Source organism: Athene noctua, chromosome 1 (genome assembly GCF_965140245.1).
Source record: "Athene noctua chromosome 1, bAthNoc1.hap1.1, whole genome shotgun sequence".
NCBI classification, from domain to species: Eukaryota; Metazoa; Chordata; class Aves; order Strigiformes; family Strigidae; genus Athene; species Athene noctua.
Window position 1 is genome coordinate 38,255,067 of NC_134037.1, and position 25,839 is coordinate 38,280,905.

Consider the following 25,839-nt stretch of genomic DNA (forward strand, 5'->3'; position numbering starts at 1 on the left):
GGCTTTTGGCTTTTTATGCTTTTACAAAAAGACAGAACTTTGTTTACCTTCACATGCTAGGAGATAGGCCCCATTGTGATCCTTTTCACCAATCTGCTGTGTAACACAGGTTCCCTGAATTCACAGTTGAAGCAAGAGAAAATGACTCAGAAAAAAAATACATCAGAATTTAATGGTGGAAATTCCATCACAACTTTCACAAATTTGTTTTTGTTTCCTGACATTTTCATGTGCTGCAGAGGATGATACTGGGTATTATCTGTGCTATTAAAACCTTTATGAGTAATTATCTGGAATAATTTAATAGTAACATTACAAAACATTTGAAGACTATTTTTTTTAATCATGGAATTGGGGTCTGTGTTTTTCAGAGAAAGGCAAGTGAATTTTGGTGTGTCTTCATTTGAAAGAAAGCTTCCTTTGATCTGATGAACAATAGAGCATGAGCAACTGAAACCTGTCATTATGTTGCTGCAGGGTTAGTGAAATTATCATCCCTGTCTAATCTAAAGAAACACAATTCAAGTATGCATTAAACCTTTGATCTGGATCTGCATTTCCTAAGGTCAGACAATCTTCCTGAAGCATCTCTAATTGAGTGATCTGATATACAGGAGTGGCATTTGAAGGATTTAGACATTCTTTGGTAGGAACCTGCTAGGAAGCTAAAATTAGTTAGAAAGGAGATACAAAACTAGTCTTTGATCAGAGAAGACAGCTGCCATGAAGACCCTGATGTGCAAGCAGTCCCTTCCTTCTCTGCGAAACTGGCTTGCCTGCAGTGAGGTCTGTTTTCTAGTAAAGGTTTCCAGCATCATGCCCTAGGGAAGTCTGAAAATCTATGGTTTATTCAGCATGGCATTCAGTGATACCTTTGGCTATGTGGAGGTGACTCCTGTTGACCTTACAGGAGATGTCTCTGCAGTTTATGGGATAAAAGTCAGATGGCTGCTGTATTTGGAGATGCAGCTAGTCACTAAGAAATGGGTCTGCGGAAGTATAAAACAAAGGGTAATTTGCACATATGGAGCTGCAAGAACGCACAAGCTACACGGGTATAGTTGCATTTGTTGAAAGAGAAATAACATTGACTTTTGTTAATAAAGTTAGAAGCTTCATTCTGCTCTCAGTTGAGTCAAAGGTAATTTTGTTATTGATCTGAATAATAGCAGTGGCAGTCAGCCCAGATTTAGAGGATTATATGAACAAAATCCATCATCCTAGCCTTACAAAAACATACTTATAGAATTTTGCAGTAATATAGTCTAATTTTATCTGAAATATGACATCTGTCTCAAGCCACAAATGCATTTTTCTGTTGCTGTTTCATATACTGCTGGGAGAACTTGTAAATATCCGTAAAAACTTGGCACAACAAATTCTGAATGACTTGCACTGCTGTTACTGCTGTTATTTTAAAGTGCATTATCAGGGGTGTGTATATCTATAGTTGGCAGAATGACACATCTGTGCTGTGCGGATAGTAGCTGTCAGGAGAAAATGTGAAATAAAGCTGTCAATACTTTCACTAAACTTGTTTTTCAAATTCTTTGTAGCCTTTTTGAATCATAATGTCTCTGATCCTTCAGGATGAGCAAACAAATAAATGCAAGCATAGTCCTTCTTAGGGAAAGGCCAGATGTTTTTTCCAGGTGTCCAAGGGGTCACAGTTGGGTGTAACTGGGTGTTGGGCTATGGGTCCTGAGTGACAAAATACAGAGGCTGCAGCCTCATGGGTAAGGTAGGAGATGGCCAGCAGGACTTACATCTTGAGCTAACGGAACTGAGACCCCACCCAGATGAAATACAGCTAATTACTTTTATGTCTCATGGGTTGCTAGGTGTTTTTATCCATTCTAATAGATAAATATTCCTATACCACTGGGGTTTGATGCATAAAACTAATGAGAAGGAAGAAACATGACCTATTTTTTTTAATGCCAAGAAATTTGCTTTTATATCTCATTTGCAGTAAGTACAGAAAATACAGCTGGGGATGCTTTATTCATTTTGACAAAACAATGTGATAAATACATAGAACTAGTTCACAACACTTTCAGTGCTCTGCTGACTCACCACATCACCAAAAAAAAGACAATTGTGTGTTTTCATCTTAAAAGTTTAGGTGATAAACATATTACATAATAGAAAATGTGTGTGTATTTCTTGCTAGGTAGATTTTTTGGTTTTAAACTTCTGTTTTTCTTTGCAGAATTTAGAATAGAATAGAATATTTCAGTTGGAAGGAACCTACAACAATCATCTAGTTCAACTATCTGACCACTTCAGGTCTGACCAAAAGTTAAAGCATGGTATTAAGGGAATTGTCCAAATGCTGCTTAAACACTGGCAGGCTTGGGGCGTCAACCACCTCTCTAGAAAGCCTTTTTCAGTGTTTGACCACCCATAAGGAAATACTTCCTAGTATCAAGTCTGAACCTCCCCTGACACAGCTATCTTGCATCCTATCACTGGTTACCAGGGAGAAGATATCAGCACGTCCCTCTCCCCTTTCTCTCCTCCAGAAGCTGTAGAGAGCAATGAGGTTGCCTTTCAGACTCCTCTTCTCCAAACTAGACAAACCCAGAGTACTTAGCTGCTCCTCAAAAGACATTCCTTCCAACCCTTTCACCAGCTTTGCCCTCCTCTGGATGCATTCAAGGACCTTCACATCCTTCTTACATCGTGGTGCCCAGAACTGCACAGAGTACTCAAGGTGAGGCTGCACCAAGGCTGAATACAGCAGGATAGTCACCTCTCTGACTGGCTGGTTATGCTGTGTTTGATGCACCCCAGGATGCGATCTGCCCTCTTGGCTGCCAGGGCACGCTGCTGACTCGTACGAGTATTAGAGCATTTTCTTACTTAACCAAAACCTCCTTGTAGAACTTCCCTCTTCAGTGCTATTTCAGTGAACTTGAAACAATTACCAAATATTTAACACATTAAAAAAATAAACAAAATATAGTTATTGTGCTTTTCTTCCCTCCACAAAATCATAATTCTACCAAGCAAACTTGAGTCATATTAACAAAGTGATATCTCTAAATCCCTGCAGATTTTCAGCTATAGCAGTATTGGACATCCATGTGCAAGACACCAAACTATTCCCTGCTCTCCTAACTCTGCAGGAGGAACTGTGAAATTCAAAGATCAACTTTCTGTTAATTTCTGCAGGACTGAGTACTGAGTTTCCAATAGTTCAGAACTTGACAGTTCTCAACTACCTTCCTGAACTGGGACTTTACTGGGTTGCAAAGAATATTCTTCAGAATCAAATAACTTAGAGAAATCAAAAGAAATGAACATATGAATAAACATAATATAGCATGGAGATCAAAGAAAACAACTTGCATTTAATTAGGAGGTACTAAAGAATAGCTGAATTAATAAGGGTTGCAGTTATCATACTTGTATTTATGTGTAGTATACATTTCGAAAAGGAAGATAGATGTAGCTTGTTAAAAGGGTTTCTTTCATGATGCAAAATGCTTGCTATAAATATGCCACTTTGACAAAAGAGAATAGTATGAGGAGGAGTTAAATGTAGAATGCTAAGCAGGAGATTTAAATTATTCTCTGGCATCTTTGAGAGGTTTCTGTTGGAAAAATGCATGAAAATAACAATTTCTTTTTAAGCACTCTCTTGAATTACTGAAACATATGGTAAATTACAAACAAAACCATCTATCCATCGCAAGAAGTTAGCTGCCAGCTAGGATTTGAATTGTTAGTCTTTTGAAATGAATTATTCTAGTCCTGCAGGATGGTTGCATCAGAAGTTTTTGATAGCTGAGAATATGCTTTGAGTCCCTGAGATGTTCCAGGCTGTGCAGAGTTTCTCTTGTCTTTTGTGCTAGCCACTAGGATCCCCAACCTTGTTTAAAAAAACCTCCAAAAAAGTCCTACCACGTAATTCTAACAATTTTGAAACTTCTTGGCTCACTGTTGGCTGAGACATTTTTAAAACCAGCCCAAGTTACCAGTATGCTCTGGGAGTCTGTCCTCTGTTTTAGCTATAGGCCCAGCTGAAGAAGAACCAGTACGCCTCTCCAGTGTCCTCACAAGAAAATACTATGACTAGGAAAGATCCTGTATCTGTAGCACAAATATAATTTCAGGGTGCATTTTGTCAAATAAAAATGTAACAGTTTTCAGGATAATGTAATTCCACAGAATGGAGCTCTTTCTGAAGGTTACAATCCAAACTGGCAGTAGGTTTTGCAAGCTTCTCTACTAGAACAACCAACAGTGCATCCTGACCTTCAATCTGTCAGTCGCCTGCTGCTTGCCAGGCTAGGCTGGGAATCCTCTCGCTACGTTTCTCAGTCTGCACGGAGTCCTCTTGCTGCTAGTTTGTCAAGGTCTCTCTCATTTGCAGCTGCCTGCCTGTACACTCAGTGGGACTTCCAAGTTCTGGTTCAGTTCCTGTTGCAAAGTCTTCAAGTTTTACTTTATTTTAGCCTTTTTTTTTTTTTTTTTTTTTTTTTTTATTTCCACAAGCAATGCTGGTTTTTTGGTTTCACATTGGTGCAACAGAATACAAATTCATGTCATTAATTGGAAGATAGATCCAGCCTCAGTGGTATTCTTATTATTCTTTTGATGGGTCTCATAGCATCTGGTTTCCTTCAGTCCATCAGAGACTCACATGTAAGTGGATTTTCAACACTCTAGGAACACATTGTTCCTACTGCAAGAAGAAAATGATGATAGAATCACTTACTTCATTTGTGTACATCATTGGCAAGTCTTGTTTCCTGAAATACAGAAGAAATCGAAAGAAGTAGATTTGGGAGAGACTTTAGAGGCTTTCTCAGCTGCAGACAGCTCAAAGGCACCCTGCATGGCACTGCCTGTAGCTGGTCTTTCTGTAGAACCTTCTCATTTTCCCTTCTTGGTCTTTCCCTTTTTTCTGTTTGTTCCATTTCTGTCTCTCCTTTTCCCTTTATGCTTACTGAAATAATCCCAAGTAAACCCCTGAGCAAACTCCCATCACCTCTTGTTTTGTTCAGTGATAGATGCATTTGTGCTAAAGACTCTTCTGTGTTTGCGTGTTACCTTGTTACTTGCACAGAGAGCAATGGTTTGTTACAAGCTGTCTTAAATAAGAAACTTCCCTCTTCAGCTTGTAATGGACATGCATACACAGAAATAGATGTAAATGCGTTTTATCATACTGCAACATCTGACAAGGAAAATAGGAGGTTAGCAGTCATTGGGCATGGAGCAGCTTACTGTCTTCTGTAGCTTTTCAGAAAAAGAAAATAATGTGTTTTCCTTGGCTGACTGCTTGTGATTAGGAGTCTTTTAAAAAACAAACCTGGCTCAAATTTTAATTGCATTTCTGAAATACTGGACTCTTTCAAAAATACCAACCATATAGCACAGAGGTAAAGGTGTGCAAATTGCCTGGCAAAGCTGTGTCTCAGCAGCTCCCAGGGACTTGCAAACTTATTTTGCATAAAGCTGAACAGATTGTCCTCCCAGTTCAGTAGAGTATTTCATTCGGCATGTCCTTAATTATGTCTGTGTGCAAGTGTAAGATTGCTGCTAGCAGGAGACCAGGGCAGTGCAGGCTGGATGTGGCCACTCTTCAGAGACTGTTCTATTTCTTTTCTGATTAAAAAGTTCTGTGGTCAGTTTTTAGGATATTGAAACATTTTCTTGAGGAAGAAGCATTAAAGATGTTTTTAGCTATTTGGAAGACTGTTCTGAGGAGACGTATTTTCCTTCTATCACATGTAATGCAATATTTGCCACAGCAGGTAGCCACTTATTTTACTTTTGGGAATAGTTATACAGCGCTGATTTTTTTTAATTTTTATTTTTAAAATTTCTTCATTACCCTCCTTCACCACACCATAGCTTCTCATCTCCTTTTTTCCCTGTGTACATAGCTGAGTTGTATTTTCCTGTGCCAAGAACAATGAATTAATCATACGAACTTTTGTAAAGGTCTGTCACAGCACTGCTATCTCTCTGCCATAAAAATTGCCAGGGGTCAGTTGCGCTCTCCTTTTCTAAACCAGGCAAAGGAGAAATTCGGCAGAAAGTCTCTCTTAAAACAGGTTGCAAATGTAGCAGGACCACGAGGATTTGCATGTCAGCCTTGTGAATGTGTGAAATTGTTTTTCACTGGTTCTATGTGAAAGCAGAAACAGAGCGGAAACAGAATAAAAGAATGCAGATGTTGAGTGTGTCTGTAGGAGGCATTGCCTCCTCCTTGCTTTTTTGAGGAAGGTATGTGTAGGTTTGCAGTTAACACTGAAGTTCTGTTAACTTGGTGGGGTTAGGGCTTGCACCTCTGTTAGAGCACAGTATCTCATTATCTGCGAATATGTGTTAAACCTCATCTGTATGAGAAATTGAGGATTAGTAATCCTCTGCAGTAACTATATTACATCTGTGTTTTACACTGCAACAGTCCCTTTGATCATGTTTGCATGAGCTGCAAAGGCAGAGGCTCCTGTTGGGTATTTTCAGCTGTGGGAATGAGCTGGAGTTTGTGTTTATGTAACACAGATGCTGTTTATGCAGTTCATATTTCAGATACCTGTAGCTGGTCATGCTTCAGCTTCTGCTGAGCCATTTTCTTAGGGTGCAGTTTTGCTACTGATATAAACCAACAAGATTGTGGTGCTGACATTATTGATGCTCCTTCCCTTGTTCCCCTGGTTCCTGCATTATGCTTGTGTAAGGAAAGCTGCAGAAGCTGCTTGGCAGGAGGGAGGAACATTGTGTTGTCTCAGTGACAGCCAGCGGTGAGATCTGCATAGCTGTATCATCAAACTGCACCCTGAAGGTGCCTCTGCCAAATACAATACATTCAGTTTTCAGCTGAGTCAGTGAGCGGATAACGTGACCGCTGCAGTTTTGGAGTAAGGGCAGGGATCAGGGAAGAATAACCAGATTGAAAGAGAAGGAAAGCACCCAGCAGGACCATCTCCATCTTTAGAGGTACAGATCTAGATAGACATATGCCAGTCTGTGAAACAAGTCTTTGAGGTGGACTGAGACATGCGTTCTGTTTTGTTTGTATAAATGTCAGACTTCTAAAATGTCTGTGATCTGTCAAACCAGTTTAGAAGATACTAATCATAAGGCCTTGTTCTCGGCACCTGTGGTCTGAATATTTTTTGGGGTGAGATTTTGTGTTAGAAAGCAGGCTATTTGTTCCTGGGATCTGTGGAATGAGTGGACAGTGCAAGTTAGGCATTTGGTCCCTTGAGTTCCAGGTTGAAGAGGCCGTAGGACAGTCAGATGCTACACATCTCACTCACCAGCCAATGCACTGAATGGTACCTGCCATTCCCTCCACTTGCAGGCAGGGGGACGGAAGCCCAATGAATGCCTTGTCTCTAGAAGGTGGGGGGTACAGTCCAGAGCAGAAGACCAACCTCCTGCATCCACTTTGTGGGCACCAGATACTCAGCAACATGCCTGCTGACACTGTGAAGATCTGAAACTGAGAATGTGTCTGCTTTGTCCCAGTTATATTAACTGGGCTAATGAAATAAGGCAAAGAAGTTATCTTTAATCATGGTTATTTTACAGTTCCTATTAATACAGCTGCTTGAGTCATCTTGCCTATAGTGTAGTAGAACTAATGTTCATTTATCCTATCTGGGTTAGATAAATCCTGGACTAGTGAGATTTTTGCAGTATTGAATATCTTGGTTAAAATAGTATAGAATAAAGAGATGCTGCTGCCATTTAGTAATGGAGAGACCACATGTTATGCTCCTCTGGTTCAGCAGCTGTCTGTAGGCAAGCCTTTCTAGTACAGAAGATCTTCTGAAAACAGGTTCAGGAAGCATAGAGAAGGACAAAAGAAGGAAATTGTGACCTGTTGGAAGTAATGAGAAGCTTCCAGGGAATTTTGGGCAGAGGATGTGATCTGATTTTGCTAAACTTCTGCTTCAGTCCAGAGCTGATTTATGATGGTAACATCCTCATTTTGTCATTCTGCTGTAAAACAAGCAATAAGATTTCTCTTATTACCAGAGATCACTATTCAGGTTTGCTGGGAGATCTGTTTCTCCTCCATATTGTGTGGGAAACAGAAATCTTATAACAGAAGAGTTTTGAGTCTAGCCAAAGATATAAAAAGCAAGCTGGAAGTGAGGTGAATTCTGAACAGAAGCAAGCAAATATTTTAAGTGAAGGCAGTTATCTAACTATGGGAACAATTTGCAAAGACTAGCAGATTCTCTGTTATTATCAGTTCAAGAATGGAGCTGAGGGGGAAAAAAAAAACCAGAGAAACTCTTTACTCCCACAAGGAATTAATTCAGGGATGCTGAAGGTCAGAACAGATAATCCCAGTGGTCCCACCTGGCCAGGCCTGAGTATGTCTTTGAAGTTATTTCTCTAAAGCAGTCTGAAAGCGTATCCTCCTGTTACCTGTTGCAAATCAGTACAAAGAAATGAAAACTAGGGCAGAAAGACTGGATACTTTAGCTGTGATAGACTTTTCTTTCTAAATCAGGCTACTGAATGAGCGATTAGCTCATTTTAACAGTTTTGTATATCAAAATGGACATCCTATTTTTGCTGCTTTTTAATCCTAATAAGGAGACCAGATATAAATACCGGGATAAAATGGAGATGTCTCTGGGGATTTTCTGTCTTGTGAATAGAAATATAGATTAACAGTAAAAAAAAAAATAAAAACCAACAAACCAGAGAGATGATGTTCAGGAAACAATCACTCTGCTAAAGATATGGGAGACAAACATCAAATTATAATAGTAGACTATTAGCTCTATCAGAATTTTCTTCACTGTGTTAAAGATAGATTAGTGTCATATCGTATAAAGATTTTCCTGTGAAACTTCACAATGGATATATATTTTGATGTTATATCTTGCAGTGTATCGTGGTGTGCTGAAAACATTAAAACCAAAATATTTTGATACTGAAACAGTCTATCCTGTAAGAATACAGGTGCTTTCTTGAAGTGGTGTATGAATAGCCACGAAATGAGTTTTTTGAAACATAGTATCTCTGATTATTTGAATACTCTTTTCAGGTTCCTTTCAGTTGTATCACACTCTGGAAACCTTGGAAGAAGTAAGGTACAAGGCTAACTTTCACAAAGAGGACTAAATTATCCGCCTCCATAGCTTGTCAAATGAGGATTTTTTTTCTCCACTGGGCTCTGTTTTGCTGATTAAGGATACCAATTAAACTCGGACACCAGAATGAAAAGAGTAGGCGTATTTTACTGGGGATATCTAAGTAATGTAACAGTGTAATACAGAAAAGGTGCAGTAAGAAAAGGCAGAATAATGCACTTAAAGCAACAAATAGGAAAATAAAGGGTAACGCATCAAATCATTACTACACGAGAGAGACAATAGTGATTAAGACAGATCCCTCACCACTCGCACACGTCACCATCACCCAGCCCTGCAGTGGCTGGGCAGCCCCGGTGACAGCGAGGGTTTGCAGAGCCTGTCCCGGCAAGGGGGAAATCCTACGCGGGGCGTCCACCCACAGGTGAGGCTGCCAAAGTCGCTGTGAGCGGGTACAGCCTTATATACCAGACAAGCCAGAATAGCTGGCACCCTTGTTTTGAGTGGAAACATCTGGTTTCACTCTCCAATTAGATTCCTTTAGAACCTGGTCAGGGCTCAAGGAGGAAGCGAAGGGAATTTCTCTGCTTATTTAATTTATTTATGAGCAAGGTCACACATCTGGTCACAAGGCTGGACAGCTGGCTCCATGGCCTTGTTAACTTACCCCTACACAGAGAAGGATAAAAAATACATTTAAGATAGACAAGTTTTCATTACATTCATCACCAGTAATGAGTATATGATATCTAAGCTGCATCTTTCATTAATGACTATACATATTTCGCTAATGATTACTCACTAAGTTAGCAGTTTTGGCTCAGGGCCTGTTGTTCAGGCTTCAATACTTCAACACGTTAGCACTTTTTACATCAGCATAAGTGGTTTGTTATAACCTAGCACAATACCTACTAGAACAATGGTTATCAGTTATAAAATATACAGGATTCATCTATAGGTCAACTCTGGCTTGGGCCTGTAGTCCAAGCCCTAGCACTTCAGGCTCTTGACAGGAGCTCAGATCCTCTGCATGGGCTAGTGAGAAAGGGAGAAGTGGCATTGCTCTTTGTGCTGTGTTGTGTTTGCTCAGTATTTCATGTGGTCAAATGCTGGAAGTTTTTAGGGCTTAGAGTAACCACAGATGAGAGCTGCAGGCAGGATTGTGAGGCTGACGCACTCCTGCGGCACAAATCCAGTTGTAGAGGAAGACAAAGGTCCTGTGGTTTTCTTGGGGAATAATCAGCTGGCTTCTGTTGTGGCAGATGCTCTGAGATGCATCTTAAACAACAAAGCATAATTTAATAGGATTTTAAATGTAACTAAAGCTCTTGTTTCAGTTTAGAGGCTTGAATCAAATCACTTGGGGGAGGAGAAGATGCTAGTTTTTTGTTAAAAATTTTCAAGGCATTTTGTTTAAATTTATGCAGCTGGCACATCCACAGCTGATAACTCATGCAGATGTCATATGGAGAATTGCAAGGCTTCTGGCTAAAAAAAACCCACCCACAATTTATTTCACTTCAACATCTTAATTAGTTTTATAAAAATAAAAAGGAGAGATTAGGAAATGGGGGTTTGTGGGAGAAGTCTTATGGTGTGAACAATAAAGTATTAGGGATCTGATTAAATCTAAGTTGCAGTTAAAATTGTGCCCAGTGTACAGACTACTGGAAGACAACAGATGAAAATGGGTGCATGTAGGTACATGCGTACTGGTATGTGGCCTGGGTCTGAGCAGTGGAGAGCTCTGGTACTGTGAAACTGTTAGAAAAATGGTCGCAGGCAAAGAGAGCTTTGGCCAAGGCTAACTTACAGTCTCATAAGCGTTCATGGATATGATTTAGATGTTACAGTTTCCCAGGGATCGTTCCTAATATTTTTATATCCTAATATATCCTAAGTTTGCATGCAGCCACTCTGAGAGGGTGCAGGTTTAATAGACTTGGCCAGATGATGCCATTTGGCCTCAGGGCCGGATGGCTGCCCAGGCACTCTGTGGTTTGCTAGTTGCTCTGACCAATGTAGGGGGGAGTTCATGTGGTTTTAGCAGTACTCCACTATAAGGAAATGACCTCTCCCACACATCATTTTAGACATCTCATTTCTGTTTAAACAAAAGGGCATGGACCTGTTGGAGCAAGTCCAGAGGAGGCCACGAAGATGACTGGGGGACTGGAGCACCTCCCCTATGAGGACAGGCTGAGATGGTTGGGGTTGTTCAGCCTGGAGAAGAGAGGCTCCAGGAAGACCTTATAGTGGCCTTCCAGTACTCACAAGAAAGCCAGAGAGGGACATTTTACATGAGCATGTAGTGATAGGACAAGGGGTAATGGCTTTAAACTGAAAGAGGGAAGATTTAGATTAGATGTAAGGAAAAAGTTATTTGCTGTGAAAGTGGTGAGACACTGGCACAGGTTGCCCAGAGAAGCTGTGGCTGCCCCCTCCCTGGCAGTGTTCAAGGCCAGGCTGGACGGGGCTTTGAGCAACTTGGCCTAGTGGAAGGTGTCCCTGCCCATGGCAGGGGGTTGGAACTAGATGATCTTTAACGTCCTTTCCAACCCAAACCGTTCTAGAATTCTGTGAAATACTTAATATTCTTGTTAAGAAAATCTCAGTGTCTGTCTCTTTTGGGCCTCTCTTGCAACAGAGGAAATTATTTTTGTCTTTCACTTCTACATTGACAACAGAATTTGTCTTTGCAATTTTTAGGGAGATAGTAAAAGGCATGTTATTGTTGGTACCAGCAGTGATGATGATGCGGTAATTTTGCTGTTGTTGATAATGCATTATTTGCACACAATTTTAGGAGGTGCCTTCTATATGAAAAAGTGATCCATTCATATATGCCTAAAAACCCCCACCAGTATATGTAAGAATGGGAAAGAGATTAAGGCACTGATGTACAAATGTACTGTGCAACCCACTTCTCAATAAAGACAGTAATCATTTAAGAGCTTTTTCTTTGGAGTTTCTTGGGATGGGTACCCTCTTATTTCAATGAAACAATGATTCCATCAGCATTACCTCCAAAGGTTATGTATTTTCGTGGTGCATTTAAATAGACAGACTGGGTTGTGTGACAAGAACAACTAGCACATACACTTTAAAAATCCTCTGATTTCCAAATAGTATCTAGGTCATATGATACCCACAGGCATGATTCATCCACCTGGGCTTTATGCCAGTCAGCAACTGCGTGGATCTGACACTCCAGGAGTACTGTAGAATTATTAAAGCTGTATTTTCTTTCTTCAGATAATGCTGTTGATGATAGCTGTAAAAAATACAGCATATAATTTATAGTTCATTTCTGAAATAATTAATTTCATAAGCAGATGCAAAAAGTACAGTATGGACTGAAGAGAATGCAGAGCAGACCTAGCTGCATGAGCTCAGGTACCTTTCCTCAGCCCTACAGACTTTTATTTCAGAGGTTGCTATTTTGATATCAAGTCCTGTTTGAGACAGAGTAGTCTTCACCTGAGTGTATCTGCTTGAAGCCCAGCTAGCTGTTAAGGGTTGATGATAGTTAGCTACAATGATCTAAAAACTGCCAGTGTTCTACCTCTGTTATGCTTCTGTATAAAGATGATAATCTCTTTGAGGGGCAGAACCCCCATAATACAAACCTCATGCATTTTTTTTGCAGTGAAGTTAATTTTCAAGAGATAAGATCATGTTTATTTTTAGGCATGTGTATTATGCAGACAGACACTCTTAATTAAAGATTCAACAGACCTTGTTCAGGGAACTGTTGAGCTGCATTTTAAAAGATGTGTAGGTGTCTAGGAAAACAAAAATGTGTGTAGCTGGAATGTTTTTTTTTCAGATATACTGACATGTTTATCTCAATGAACACATACAGGAGTAGATTCTTCTGGGACTTGCCAGGTTGCTTACCTTGCATTTCTAGGTGCCTGCATATTTAAAAATGTAGCTCCTAATGACTTTGAAAATGAGCTGCTTCTTTTAAGTCCTACTTTTGAAGAGTCCCATACAGATTATTTTTCTTTAAATCATCTTTAGAGGGTAAAGACTGAAATTCCTAGAGTTGAACTAAAGAGAGAGCCTTCTAGAAATGAAGAAGTATAACATTTGCCAACTTGTAAAGAAACAGCAGTGTTTAACTTTAATGAATTTAAAACTGAAAAATATTTTCTCCTTTCTCTTCCTGAGTTTGTGACTTCCCATCCCATGAAAGTGGGGTAAGAGAGGAAGAAATTTCTCATGTTTGTAAGCACATCTGGGTTATGGTGGACTTGCTCTGAGTGTTGGGTTTTGTTTTCTTTCTTTCATCTAGATAAAGAAGAGGCAACAAGATGTGGTGAGGTTTCTGGAAGCCAATCGCATAGAGTTTGAAGAAGTGGATATCACAATGTCAGAGGAGAAAAGACAATGGATGTATAAAAATATTCCTGAGGATAGGCAGCCTGCACAAGGCAATCCACTGCCACCACAGATATTCAGTGATGATCGGTACTGTGGAGTAAGTAGTTGTTACGGTTGTCAATGGATGATATATCGGTATACCCTGTTGGCCATTTAAAAAGCTGGGACTTGCTGTTGAGCTTTCTCTAACAGTATCTGAATTAATGGTGATAGTTTGGGGCAATAGGATCAGATAATGATCGTAAAGTGAAAATTCAGATCATTCATCTGTAAATCCTAATGTTGTCTTCAGCTAGTGGATTCCCTCCATGAATGTAAGAATTCGTAATGTCAAATGCTTCATGTACAACCTGTTGATGGTAAAGAGACCAGTATAAGCTGGGGATTTCCGTCTTCTAGTCCAAGCATAAAAATTCAGAAGGATATCTTTGGCACAGTAAATGAGAACATTGGCTAGATTGAGTTATATTGTTATTGTAATTAAGCTCCTTCTTTGCTGCTCTCATAGCATAAATTTAATTTATGCTCAGAGAGCCTTTATGCAGTCAGAGTCTCTAGGTTAAATGAAAACTATTTGTTGATTGAATTGTAGAATAGGTTTATTTTTCCCTATAGCAAAGCAGCTTGAGACATGTCTTCCTCTGCTGAAAGTCTGCTAAGCATGAGAGCCTGTGAATCTGACAACAGGTTTAGATGATTTCTCTGATGGTGTAAATTGCAATAATTTCTCCATCCGCTAGTGCAAGCTGAAGTGGTAGGCTTTCATATGTTAAGAATGGCACCATATGAATGTTTTACTCTCCTGCTTATCCAGCATGGTAGGCTGCAACTCTGAGTCTTGGGCAGTGTTTTATTGTGGGGGAATCTTCCCAGAACTTTTACTCACCTTTGAATAAAATGTTGTAAAAAGACCAAAGCTGGGCTCTCTTTGCCTTGCTTCATCTTTTCATACTTCAACCATGTGACTTGTACATCCTTTAGGATGCATGTTTGAGGTACCTGTTAGAATAGCTGGTGGGGGAAAGGGAGGTTTGATGTGCCACCCTGGCTGCATCAGGAGGCGATTGGGTAAGGTTTGTCTGTGAATTCAGCAGAAGAATAAAATGGGGAAGATGTTCTCTGTGGTTATAATAGCTGGACCAGAGTAAATGTGGGTATTGTGTGGGTTTCTGACTACAGTGTGGTAAAGATACATCCAGGCCGGTTCTAATTTATTCCCTACCAGACTCAACAGTGCTGTAGCAAAGCTGCTTCAGGCTGATAGATCACTGATATCTCCTGATAACCTGTCAACTGCAGTGCAATTGTTAGTTTAATGTAGGAAGCACAGAAGAAGTGATTTAGGATCCTCTGCAACAGATATTGGGTATGATGCAGCAGCTAACTGGCTTCTTGAAGCAAGGTATTTAACATCCATCCATCACATATGATTTGTATTGGCCTTACTTGTTTGTCTCAGCAGTATAACTCATATCTTCCTACTTCCAGGTAAGAAATGTCAGTTAAAGAAATGTATCTGGGACATGGCAAGGATTTTGACCCTCACTTACAAATAACATTTACTCGTTCGGTGTGATTTTAGTTTGCCTGGGAAATACAATGTTTTAAGCTGTTGTTTCTACCCTTTCAGCTTGTCTTTGTATCATGTTTTAACTTAGTCTTAGATATTGCTGTTTGGGATTAGCAAGGAAGAAGATGTTGTGCAACACGTGAGATGATTTTGTTAATCTGTCTGCTCAGCTGATAGCCTGATTTTGGTCAGCAGAGTTAATCCCATTACTAGACCTCACTGTCTGCATGAACATCTTTAAAGAGCAAACATACTTAGAAAGAAACTGTATTTTCTAGGAAAAAGGAAGAAGTATGTGTAGGATCTCTAACATTCATCAGTTAGCCTGCTGCATTAGTTAATGAAGTTCTTGGGTAATAGAGTGGAGGCAAAACATCAGGCAGGGGGCAAAGGAGGTCAGTGCTGGAAAGGGGTTTAAAACATCACAATCAGATGAAGTCAGCAGACATTGCACATCTTGTTTCTCTTTGTCTTTCCACAGTGAGTGTTTTCATATCTTTATCTTGACATAAATAACTCAAAAAATCACTATTAAATAACTTAAACTGAAAAAATACCCACTGAGTTTTCTGTTAGATGAGTTGCTGAAAATTGTAGTTTATCATTCCTGATTTATGTCCAGGCAGTTTCTAATCTAATTTGCTCTAATAACAAACATTGTCTGGTTTTCTGCCTGCCAGTTGTACAGTCTCACCAGGAAAGAGTTTATGTACTTATTCTGGCTTATACATTGTTACTGACAATACAGACTTACAATACAAACTGGTCAGTCCTGTTGCTGTTCTAAATGTATGAGGGCTACACAAAGCAAATCAAAATAGCTCCAGTTTTTATTTTGTTCATGTTATTTCAGTAAAGGTTCACAAGCATATGGTGTATGAGCCATGACTCAATGTCATGTTCATAGCCATACTGGTTTTTCTATGTTAGTAAAAACACTAATAGTTTTGGGGATTTTTTTCTCCCCATTTTTTTCTTTAGTAGAATACGCACAAGGGTATTATCTCAGAATAGATTTTTCTGGCTAGGACATTCCCATTCGAAATAATCACTTTTCAGAATGTAACTGCAATGTAGAGGAAGCTTTTCTTCAGTGTTTTCAATATGTATCCAAAATGGATTAGTGTCAGCCTTTTGAACACATGATAGCTGGTGTAAGAGGGGGGAAAGATATAAAAATTTGACCAATGCTTACATTGTGACAAAATGTCTTGTACCACAGTGGGAGGGATCCTTCTGGTACCAACAGACAAACTCCATGTTTTGAAGTGTGAGTGAGACCTTGAAATTTTTCTGTGTCTATGTAATCACAAATATGACCATTAATTTTATCTTCTCCTTTTCTCAGTCTCCTGAGATATGCTCCCCAATTTTTCAGTAACAAGTTCTGCTAATGGATTTTGAAATAAAGTACTCTGCAAGAACCATTTTTATTTCCTGCGAGCAAGATAAGAGCTGTGAGCACACAAGAACAGAAATAATTTTACTGATAATCCACTGCTGTGTCATAACACTAACACTATGATAATTTACATATTTTTATGACTTTACAATCTGTTGTTTCATCTTAGTGACATTGTCATAACATTGTAAGTGTGTGAGAAGAGAGTCTACATTTCAGACAAAACATGGACCTGCTCTTCTAATTTACAGTAGTATAAATCTGAAATTATTACAGTTATCTTGCCCTAGTTAGTGCTATGTAAGAGTAAAGAAATTCTAGTGCCTAGTGTATGTTCCAAGAGGGAACTAATGCACTTTGCATAAAGAAAAGTAAAGTGGAGATAATTTGGAAAAGATAAAAAAAAAAAAAGGACAAGTAGAGCCTTAATAGGAGCTGGTGTGTTGTATTGGGTTGTTGGGCATTGAAACTGGTTGTGTCTTGCCTGGTTCCTTACAAGGCTCATCCTCAGTTAGTTTTAGTGGCTCCTCTGTAGTACTTTGACATACAGTTATGGCATACAACTCAAATCATGGATTGTTTTCCCCCAAGATTTAATCTCCTTGAGGTACACACCGGGTTTCCCCATCCTCCTGCGTTACCCACCAAATACACCCTTGCCCTTGAGAAAAAGGAACCCTACAAATGGGTTTGCCTTTTCCTGTGAGAGGAGCAACCCACACTGTCTTTCCCAGCCACTGTTCTCCACAGCAGAGAGGTTTTACCCACTTGAGCTTGTTTGATCATGGCACATGTTTTGCAGTCATGGATTACCTGTTCAGTGTCTTCAATGGCCAAGTCCACCCCTGTATCATGAGCCCATCTATACATTGCATCTCTTCCTAGGTGTCCCAATGTGTCATGCTAAGCTATGAATAGCTCACCCTTAGGTTCCCAGTCCAAGTCCACCTTGGCCATTTCAGTTTTGGCAGCCTGGTCTACCTGCTTCTTGTTTCCATGTTCTTTGGTGGTATGGCTCTTGGGCACGTGAGTATCTACGTAACGTACTTTTACAGCACTGCTGCTCTACCCAGGCAGCAATGCCTTGCCACAATGCAGCAGCCCAGATGGGCTTACCTCTGTTGCTACTTAGTAAACCTCTGTTGCTGTAGCCACCCCACAGGGCCATCATCCATGAGTCCAGTGTAGAGATAGAGTACTGGCCACTTTTCTCTTGATTTGCCTGTGACAGTTTCTGTGACTTCTTGTTTTGCTGATTAAGTATACCGATTAAATTCAGACACCAGAATGAAAAGAGTAGGTGTATTTTACTGATGATAACCAAGTAATGTAACAGTAATGCAGAAAACATGCAGTAAGAAAAAGCAGAATAGTGCACATAAAGCAACAAATAGGAGAATACGGGGTAATGCATCAAATCATTACTACACGAGAGAGACAATAGTGATTAAGAAAGATCCCTCACCACTTGCACACGTTGCCATCACCCAGCCCCGCAGTGGCTGGGCAGCCCCGGTTACAGCGAGGGTTTGCAGAGCCTGTCCCGGCAAGGGGGAAATCCTACGCGGGGGCATCCACCCTCAGGTGAGGCTGCCAGAGTCGCTGTGAGCGGGTCCAGCCTTATATACCAGAGATTGACAAGCCAGAATAGCTGGCACCTTTGTTTTGAGCAAAGAATTTCTGGTTTCATTCTCCTGTTGGATTCCACCCAAAGCCTGGCCAGGGCTCGTGGGGGGAGACCAAGGGAGTTTCTAACAAGGCCAAACACTTGGGTTCTCAGCCTTGAACAAGGCTAAACAAGGGAAGTTGGATACATTCTCTCAGCATTTTGTCCTCACTTCTGATTATATTCTGTCTAAGCTGTGTCTTTCACTAGTGGGCTTACATACTTTGTTAATGATGACATACTAAGTTAGCAGCTTCGGCTTGTGGCCTTTTGTTCAGACTTCAGTATTTCAATGCTTTAGCACTTTTTACATCAGCATAAGTGGGTTGTTATAACCTAGCACAATACCTACTAGCACAATGGTTATCAGTTATAAAATATACAGGATTCATCTATAGGTCAACTCTGGCTTGGGCCAGCTGTCCAAGCTTTAGCATTTTACTTCTCCCAGACACCTTTGCCGTCCAGGAGTTGGTTGCCTCAGGGCACATTACTGTGTGTCATTCCCTACTGGTTGGTTAAGCTTACAAAAAGCCAGTCAGTGTCACTGCACACACTGATACAACCTTCTGGTTACATTGGGATGTTCAATAAACTGCAGGGCCATTGCAACAAGGGTGGAAATCTCTGTCCTGGAGAAGAGGAAGATGCCATTCTTCACTTCCTCCACAAAGTGGGTCCTGCAGGAGAAAGATGTAATTGCTAATTGTCTCCACGAGATGGTTCCCAGAGTTCTGGGATGGCAGCACACGTAGGAGCCAAATACCAGATGAGGCTCAAGGCCAATGCTTTTATCATGGCTCTCCCAGGCAAAGCAAAATAAAGTGATAAACAACATGGCAAAGAGCAAAAGCTGAAAACAGCTATTAACAAACTCTTGAGTTTGATGTACAGGAAGAATGGGAGCAAGTGACAGAGCAACTGAGGGGAAAAACAAATCAGCATCAAGAACAACAAGTTAATGTGGTGACCACTAACGTGAAGTAACAGCTAAACAGATATTACAGCTGTAAATTCAGTCTCGCACTGATCAAATCTGTCATTATCTTGAACCTTTTTGAGTCCCTGTTCAGGAGCCAAAAAGGACTGTTGTGGGTTGACCCCAGACAGCACCACACAGCTGCTTGCTCCCCCTCCACTCCTCTAGCAGGATGGTGAAGAAAATAGGAAGAGCAAAAGCAAGAGAACCCATGAGTTGAGATAAAGACAGTTTAATAAATGAAGGAAAGGGAGAAAAAACTGTGATGCAAACGCAATCACTCACCATCTGCCAAGAGCAGACCAATGCCCAGCCAGTCTCTGCACAATGGCTATCTTGCAAGACAAACACTCTTCAGCTTTTATGAGCATGACGTTATATAGTGTGGAACATCCCTTTGGCCAACTGGGGTCAGCTGTCCCAGCTGTGTCTTCTCCCAACCTCTTGCCCACTCCCAGCCTCCTCTCAGGGTGGCAGGGGGAAGCAGAGTGAGAAACGGAGGTGGCCTTGATTGCTGTGTAAGCACTGCTTGGCAATAGCTGGAACATTGGTGTGCTATCAAGGCCGTTTTAGACACATATCCAAAACGCAGCACCATAGGAACTACTGTGAAAAAAGTTAACTCCATCCCAGCTGGACCAGTAAAAACGTGAAGAGGAGTTCATTTTCTAAGTTTTCACTAACTAAATCGTTTACTTTCAAGGTAACAGAAAAATTTCTAAATGCTCTACCTACCACTGTGAATTTATTTTACCCAACCACTGTGAATTTATTTTACCCAGACAGTTCTGTGATTCTGCATATTGAATTATTCAGATTTTTCTAAAGCACTGCTGGTAGGATCCAACATTGTACTAGCTATTAAAAACACTATTTAAAAGAATGAACAAATAATTACTTACCCTTACTTACTTATTACTTACTGTTACATTATTTACACAGACCAAGGAAAGTCCAGACAGATGGAGAGGTCACTGCAGATTGGTGCATTAGGGCCAGATTCACAGAGGAGCTATAACATGATGCCAAGCACTGAAATGCCTGAATTTTGGGCAGGTGGCTTCCGGAGTGGAATTAGCAGCCCCCAGCTAGGGCTCTAGCTTCTTCACGTGGCAGGTGAGGAGCCACAGGTACATGTATCCAAACAGGATCTTCAGTATCCAGAACACTGGACACAGAGAGCTCTTAAAGCAGAGAGTAAGAAATTCTGGAAATGTGATGTCTGAAATTAGGCCTGTGCCTCATACCTCCCTCTTCTGCTTTCTCTGAAATCTCCACAATTGAATGCACAACTCTTCTTAGACTAGAAGTGACTCCCAAATCTTTCAGAGGAGTGGAAATCTCCACTTCCCAGTAAAGCAGCATTCTAATTTTAACCTTACAAAGCTGCAAGTTAGCACTTTGAAACAGTGACAGTTTTATATGCAGAAATCTGCCACTGATGTGAGATCGCCTGAAATTTAGGCCAACCAAAATGAAAAGGAAATCTGTTTCCAGGTGGGAGTTTGAGCTGAAGGGAAAATATTTACATAGCAGGCTGACTCTTTTTTTTTTTTTTTTCCCTTGGAAGCTGTTCATATGGTTTAGAGTGTTAGGGTAAGTCCTGTTAGAGTGCCTAGTGGGCAGCAATAGAGACGGAGATATGTGATATTTATTGTCCTTCCCTGAAATGTAATATATGGGTATCAACTCCATCAAAACAGTGAAAGCCTATAGACAATAAAGAAATAAAATAGGCTGGTGACAGAGGTGCAGTGTTCTCGAGAAACTATTCAGCGCACAGGCAATTACTGTGTCACTGATTTCCTTGGACTGTTAAGTATCAGTCTCTTCTGTTTTTTTTAAAGATCCTGGAAAGATTCATACACATTTTTTTTTTCTTTTTTATATGTGTCAAATGATAAATCAGTAACTACTCAATAATAAGAGAAGAGGAAAGAGAGAATTTAAGAAAACTGGCTAGATAGAGGCCACCTCAGAATTTCTGCCCTGGCTTGTCACTGGGGAGTTTGTCATTATTCTTGTGCCTACAGACACAGAGAACATGAACTCTGTCTCTCTAGATCCTCAAGCAACATGGTCGAATTCATCTTATCATGCTGGCTATAGTGTGTTTACTTTGGGAGCTAGGGCAGTTGTGAGGCTAATTTGGTATTCAGGAAGTCTATGTTCAGTTCCCTGCACCTCAGGAGATGTCTTACTTGACTCACTTAGCATCTTGGTGGTCTGGGTCTGTCTTTAGAAAGAAGAGGGATAATCTCACTAGATAAAAGTTAGTGTGAACTGCTCAGAGATCATATAACAGCTGTTAATGTTTGATGATGCTGAAACTTTCCTGATAAATTATTTTTGCCATCAGAGGTAGAGTTTCCTGTATGGTCAATGTAAGCAGTTTGGTTTTAATTAACTCTTGCAGTTACATTGGAGTAGTTTGTGGCTCACAGGTGTCCACAGACCCTAGGCTGAATGTGAGTGACTTGAGGCTAGTGACACAGCACTGTTTATCTTCCTGATTAAGCCCTTTTCTCAATAAAGGAATATAGAAGGGCTAGTGTTAGAAAGCAATCCCTGCCAATGTGTCTTCTCCATGTTGGCAAGATACTGTTCAGACCATTCACAGGGGCTGTATGGTTATAACTTACAGGCTATGCCTATGCTTTTGCTATCCACTTCTCTACTGCTTTTCTGTGTCCTGAGGCAAAGAGCTTTAATTCCATGTGATATGTACTTAATAAAGGGGAGTGTGGTACCAGAGGCAAAGTGTAGAGTAGCCAGCCTGCCCAGTGTTAGGGCTTAAAAATTAGAATCTCAGCAACTCAGTAAAAATAAAATAACCCAAGAATTTTATCCTCCTCAGAGCAGTTAGAACTGATATCAGTAATGTGTTGTAGTGCTGCAGTTTAGCCTGAAATAGAGAGAGTACGTTCAGTGGAGGCACCGCAATTGTCATTTGGACTCTTTCCTCTCTCCATTCTAAGCTTCATGAAAGCTGATTCAAAGTGAAATAGCAGGTATTTTGTAAGCCATCCCACCACATAAAGATGATAGCTGTCAAAGATTTGACACGTCTCTGGAGATACCTTATTCTGTTTGCAGACTCTATTTCCTAGCTATAATAATATAGGGTGTTTATGTATTTTAAAACACTTAAAGGTGACCAGTATAAAATTAGAATTGTCACCTTTACAGGATATAGTAGAAAATACTGCATTTTTTTTTGCTTTTTGATTTTTATATTTATTACATTGATGCTCTGCAGAATTTACGGCAAATCAGTAAGTGTGACATAATTACTAATGATTTTTGGGGGGATCCTAATTCTTCTTTGCAGAAATGGAAACTTCCTGTTATGCCATTTTCTTGAAGAAAAGGAGTTTGTTCTTGAAGGTGTCATGACTACTTTGGTTAAAGCCTTTTATAAAGGGTCAGTTCTACTAAAATATAGAATATATGGTATATATGATGAAAGGACAGGAAAGCTTACTAAGTGGCGGTAATACTCTGAGGGCACATAATATTGCTCAGAATGTGGATGTAGCAGTATGTTGGAACAGTATCTAAAGAAGGCCATGGCTGTTGTCAGAGAACAACCAGAATGATATATGTAATTCAGTGCACCACTGTTCCACTTGTGATTATGCTAATATGATTATATTCTAAGAAACACTTTGAAGATATAGCAAAGTTATAATCAATTTATAAGTAAAAATGGTGTTAATACATTGCAATGCTGTCACCGAAATCCGGGATAAAAATAACTTATCGACACCAATTTGATGTAGATAAGCAGACACTTCTTTATTGATGGCTGGACGTGTAGGGGAGTGCTCTCACCAACAACACGTGCCAGGCACCAAGGTCATACATCTTATATAGAACTTACTCATACATATTCATTAAGTCTTCATACATAAGCATACAATTTCTAAGAAATCATTAACATATTCTCCTCCCATTTCCGATTCTGCGCAGTAAAGGTTAGAAATGTCCAGAAATGGGTCTGGGGTGTAATGTGAGTAGGTGGTCCATGAGTCGGTGGTCGCGATCTCCCCCTGCCGGAATTACCTTCTGTTTAAGGACACAGTTTTCTTGGCAGGTACCTGCAAGCTGTTACAGTTACTTCCCTCAGTTCCCATTAATCCTGGACCTTGACAACTACTTGCATTCTTCTAGTCCTATGTATGTATTATAAATCAGTTTACAAATCACCTTGTGTTTTGTTACCTAGGTTCTAACCATTCCTACTAAACAATTATGACCAATCCCTTCAGCCTTGGTACAGGGCTGTACAGGGAATTTTAGAGTAGCAGTCAGTTGCTAGATTCAAAATACAATAAAATAAATGATTTTTACTAAAATATCCCTTAATTCTATACTTATATTAAAATCAAACACAATTTAATTTCAGTTGATAATAAAATCAGTAACAATGCTATTACAGTTAGTATGGCTTTTTTCTTTCTTTAGTAGCTTCCCATTTCTGTTTCTCTCTGAAAGAACCACAGAAAACAAAGGAAATGTTGAAAGATGACTCTGCCAGTGTCAGATTCCTAAAATAAACAAATGGAAGGGGGAAATCCATATTTCATTTGGTGCTCTGAGATGCCACCTAATATTGGTATGACTAAAATTCTCTAAGAGGAAAACCAACCAACATGTGGTTGTCATGACCCTGTAAAGTTACAGCTACCTTAAAACATGGCCAAGTTAAATTCTGTGCATGCAGAGCTTGTGTGATTTGTGAAATAACATGATGAGCTGGAAGGTGCACAAAAGGGGGAGGTGGCACCTGTTATCATTCATAGTACTTACTGATTCTGTCAGGGACTCCCCTGAATATTCCCCTGGCCCAGGTGGGCATTATGCCAGTTTGAGGTCTTCAGTGCTTGCCTGGGGGAAGCCCTTGGGCTTCCTGTCTTAGAGGTGAGGGATGTTGGTTCTTAGATAGTTGATGTTTGTGTACCCTGTGACAATTGCTGAATGAATGGCAGACATCACATCAGCCTGAGTTTGTCATGTACTGTCCAGATAATAGAGCTGTAGCTCACATCTGCTCCCTTTTATTAAAGCCTTTGTTTCTGGAAGCCTATGACTAAAGCGATTATTGAAATAAACATCTGGCCTTTAGGAGAGGAGTAACAGGTTGCTTTGTGGTCAGTTGTATAAGCTCTTTAAAAATCCTGTGCAGAGGTATTATTGGAAAGTTGGGTAATTGAAAACGGTCATGTTTAGATTGTCCTGTGTTGTGCAGACAAGATCTTCTTATTTTTGTATATTTATATAATATTAAAAAAGACTCACACATGCACACACACTCATTCTCCAAGGAGATCTGTGCTGCATAAGGGCTTTCCATTGTAATCCTAATCAGATCAGTAAATGAATGTCATCTGTTTTAGAGAACTGAACTGCCCTTTTCAGGAAGGATGCTAAGAGCTCATTCTTCATGGCATATAGTATGGACTCAGTAGCAAAGTGCTGATTAATGCATTTAAATTATGAGTTCCCCACTATTACTTGTAAGAGCAATTATGTTGCCCCTTTTATAAGACTGACGAGATCATAATAATATATTAAAAAATATTGACAAAGAGAAACAAATTCAAACAGCATGCCAATAGACTAATCTTTTAAGTGCTGCCCAATAACCAGTGCATTTCAAAAAATATGTATGAAAAGCAGTGCAAGCTACATATGGGCAGGTGCCTTGTTTATCTGCTTCCTGGTGTGGTAAGCAGTAAGTGTTTGTCTACAAGCTCACTCTTTCTCTTGCTGCAAGGTAAAAGCAACAAAGCCAGCTTGCTCGTTTAAATAAACTTACTGGGAGGAATTTTATTCACAATTACTGTCTTTGAAACTTCATTAGATATAATGTTCTCCTAATCTCAGTTGCAGTAATGGATAGACAGTGTCTGTATCATTGCTAAATGTAAATGAAATCTACTTTGTGTTAATGTTTTACTTTGACCCAGTGCCATCACCCTTGTGTTATGTTTCTTGAAGCACAAATAATTATTTATGCTGATCTGCAGTACTGCCAATTTTAACTTTGGTGTGCAGTAAATAGTTTCTGTCAGCAGTGACAGTGTTTAAACAAGCCCCAGTGTACCTGCTTAACAAGATGCTCAGACAAATTAATTATGGCAGTGTCTGTAATCACATCACTACAGTGATCTGGTTTCCTAGCACCAGGAATACAGCGCACTTAAGGTCTCCACATCGCAGATGGGATACAGGTCCTGTTGTAGCTAAGTTAGTTTTTTGAACTTGGTAGTTGCTGTTGAGAGGAGAAGCTACACTGGAAGTGGGATTTCTAAAGAGGAGAGAATTCCCAAGGACCAACAATTTTCCTACTGGGTAAATTGTCATAAAACCTTGCAGAATTTCTTCATAATGTAGACATTAAAAAAGTGATGTCTTTGATTAATCTGATTTTAAAGAGGTGCAAAGCAACGACAGCACCTTTTAGTTTCAGGATAAACTGCAAGGATTCAGATTTTGAAAACAAAACTATGTAAGTGTGAGGCTTTTACCAGCATACTAAGTGGACAATATTGCCTGACCTTGCTGATTATCTTAAAACTGTGTAAGGTGCACCCCAAGACGACATAAGTTGCCTTAAATGTGTGAGACTGAAGGTCCATCTAGCTCAGTTTTGCCCTGGCAGTGGCCATGAGCATATGCCTAGGAAAGTATACAAGAAAGTCAAACATATAAAATACTTCTGTTGAGTATTTTCCCTGTCTCTAGCTA

General features: G+C 39.9%; 1 protein-coding gene across 1 annotated transcript in view; it reads left to right on the top strand.

The window, feature by feature from the left end:
- The window catches only part of SH3BGRL2 (SH3 domain binding glutamate rich protein like 2), a 49,801-nt gene that overhangs the window by 10,796 nt on the left and 13,166 nt on the right, over positions 1-25,839 (top strand). The window contains exon 2 of the mRNA XM_074895952.1: positions 13,381-13,566. Within this exon, the coding sequence (XP_074752053.1) occupies positions 13,381-13,566 (186 nt within the window). The remainder of the gene's footprint in view (positions 1-13,380; positions 13,567-25,839) is intronic.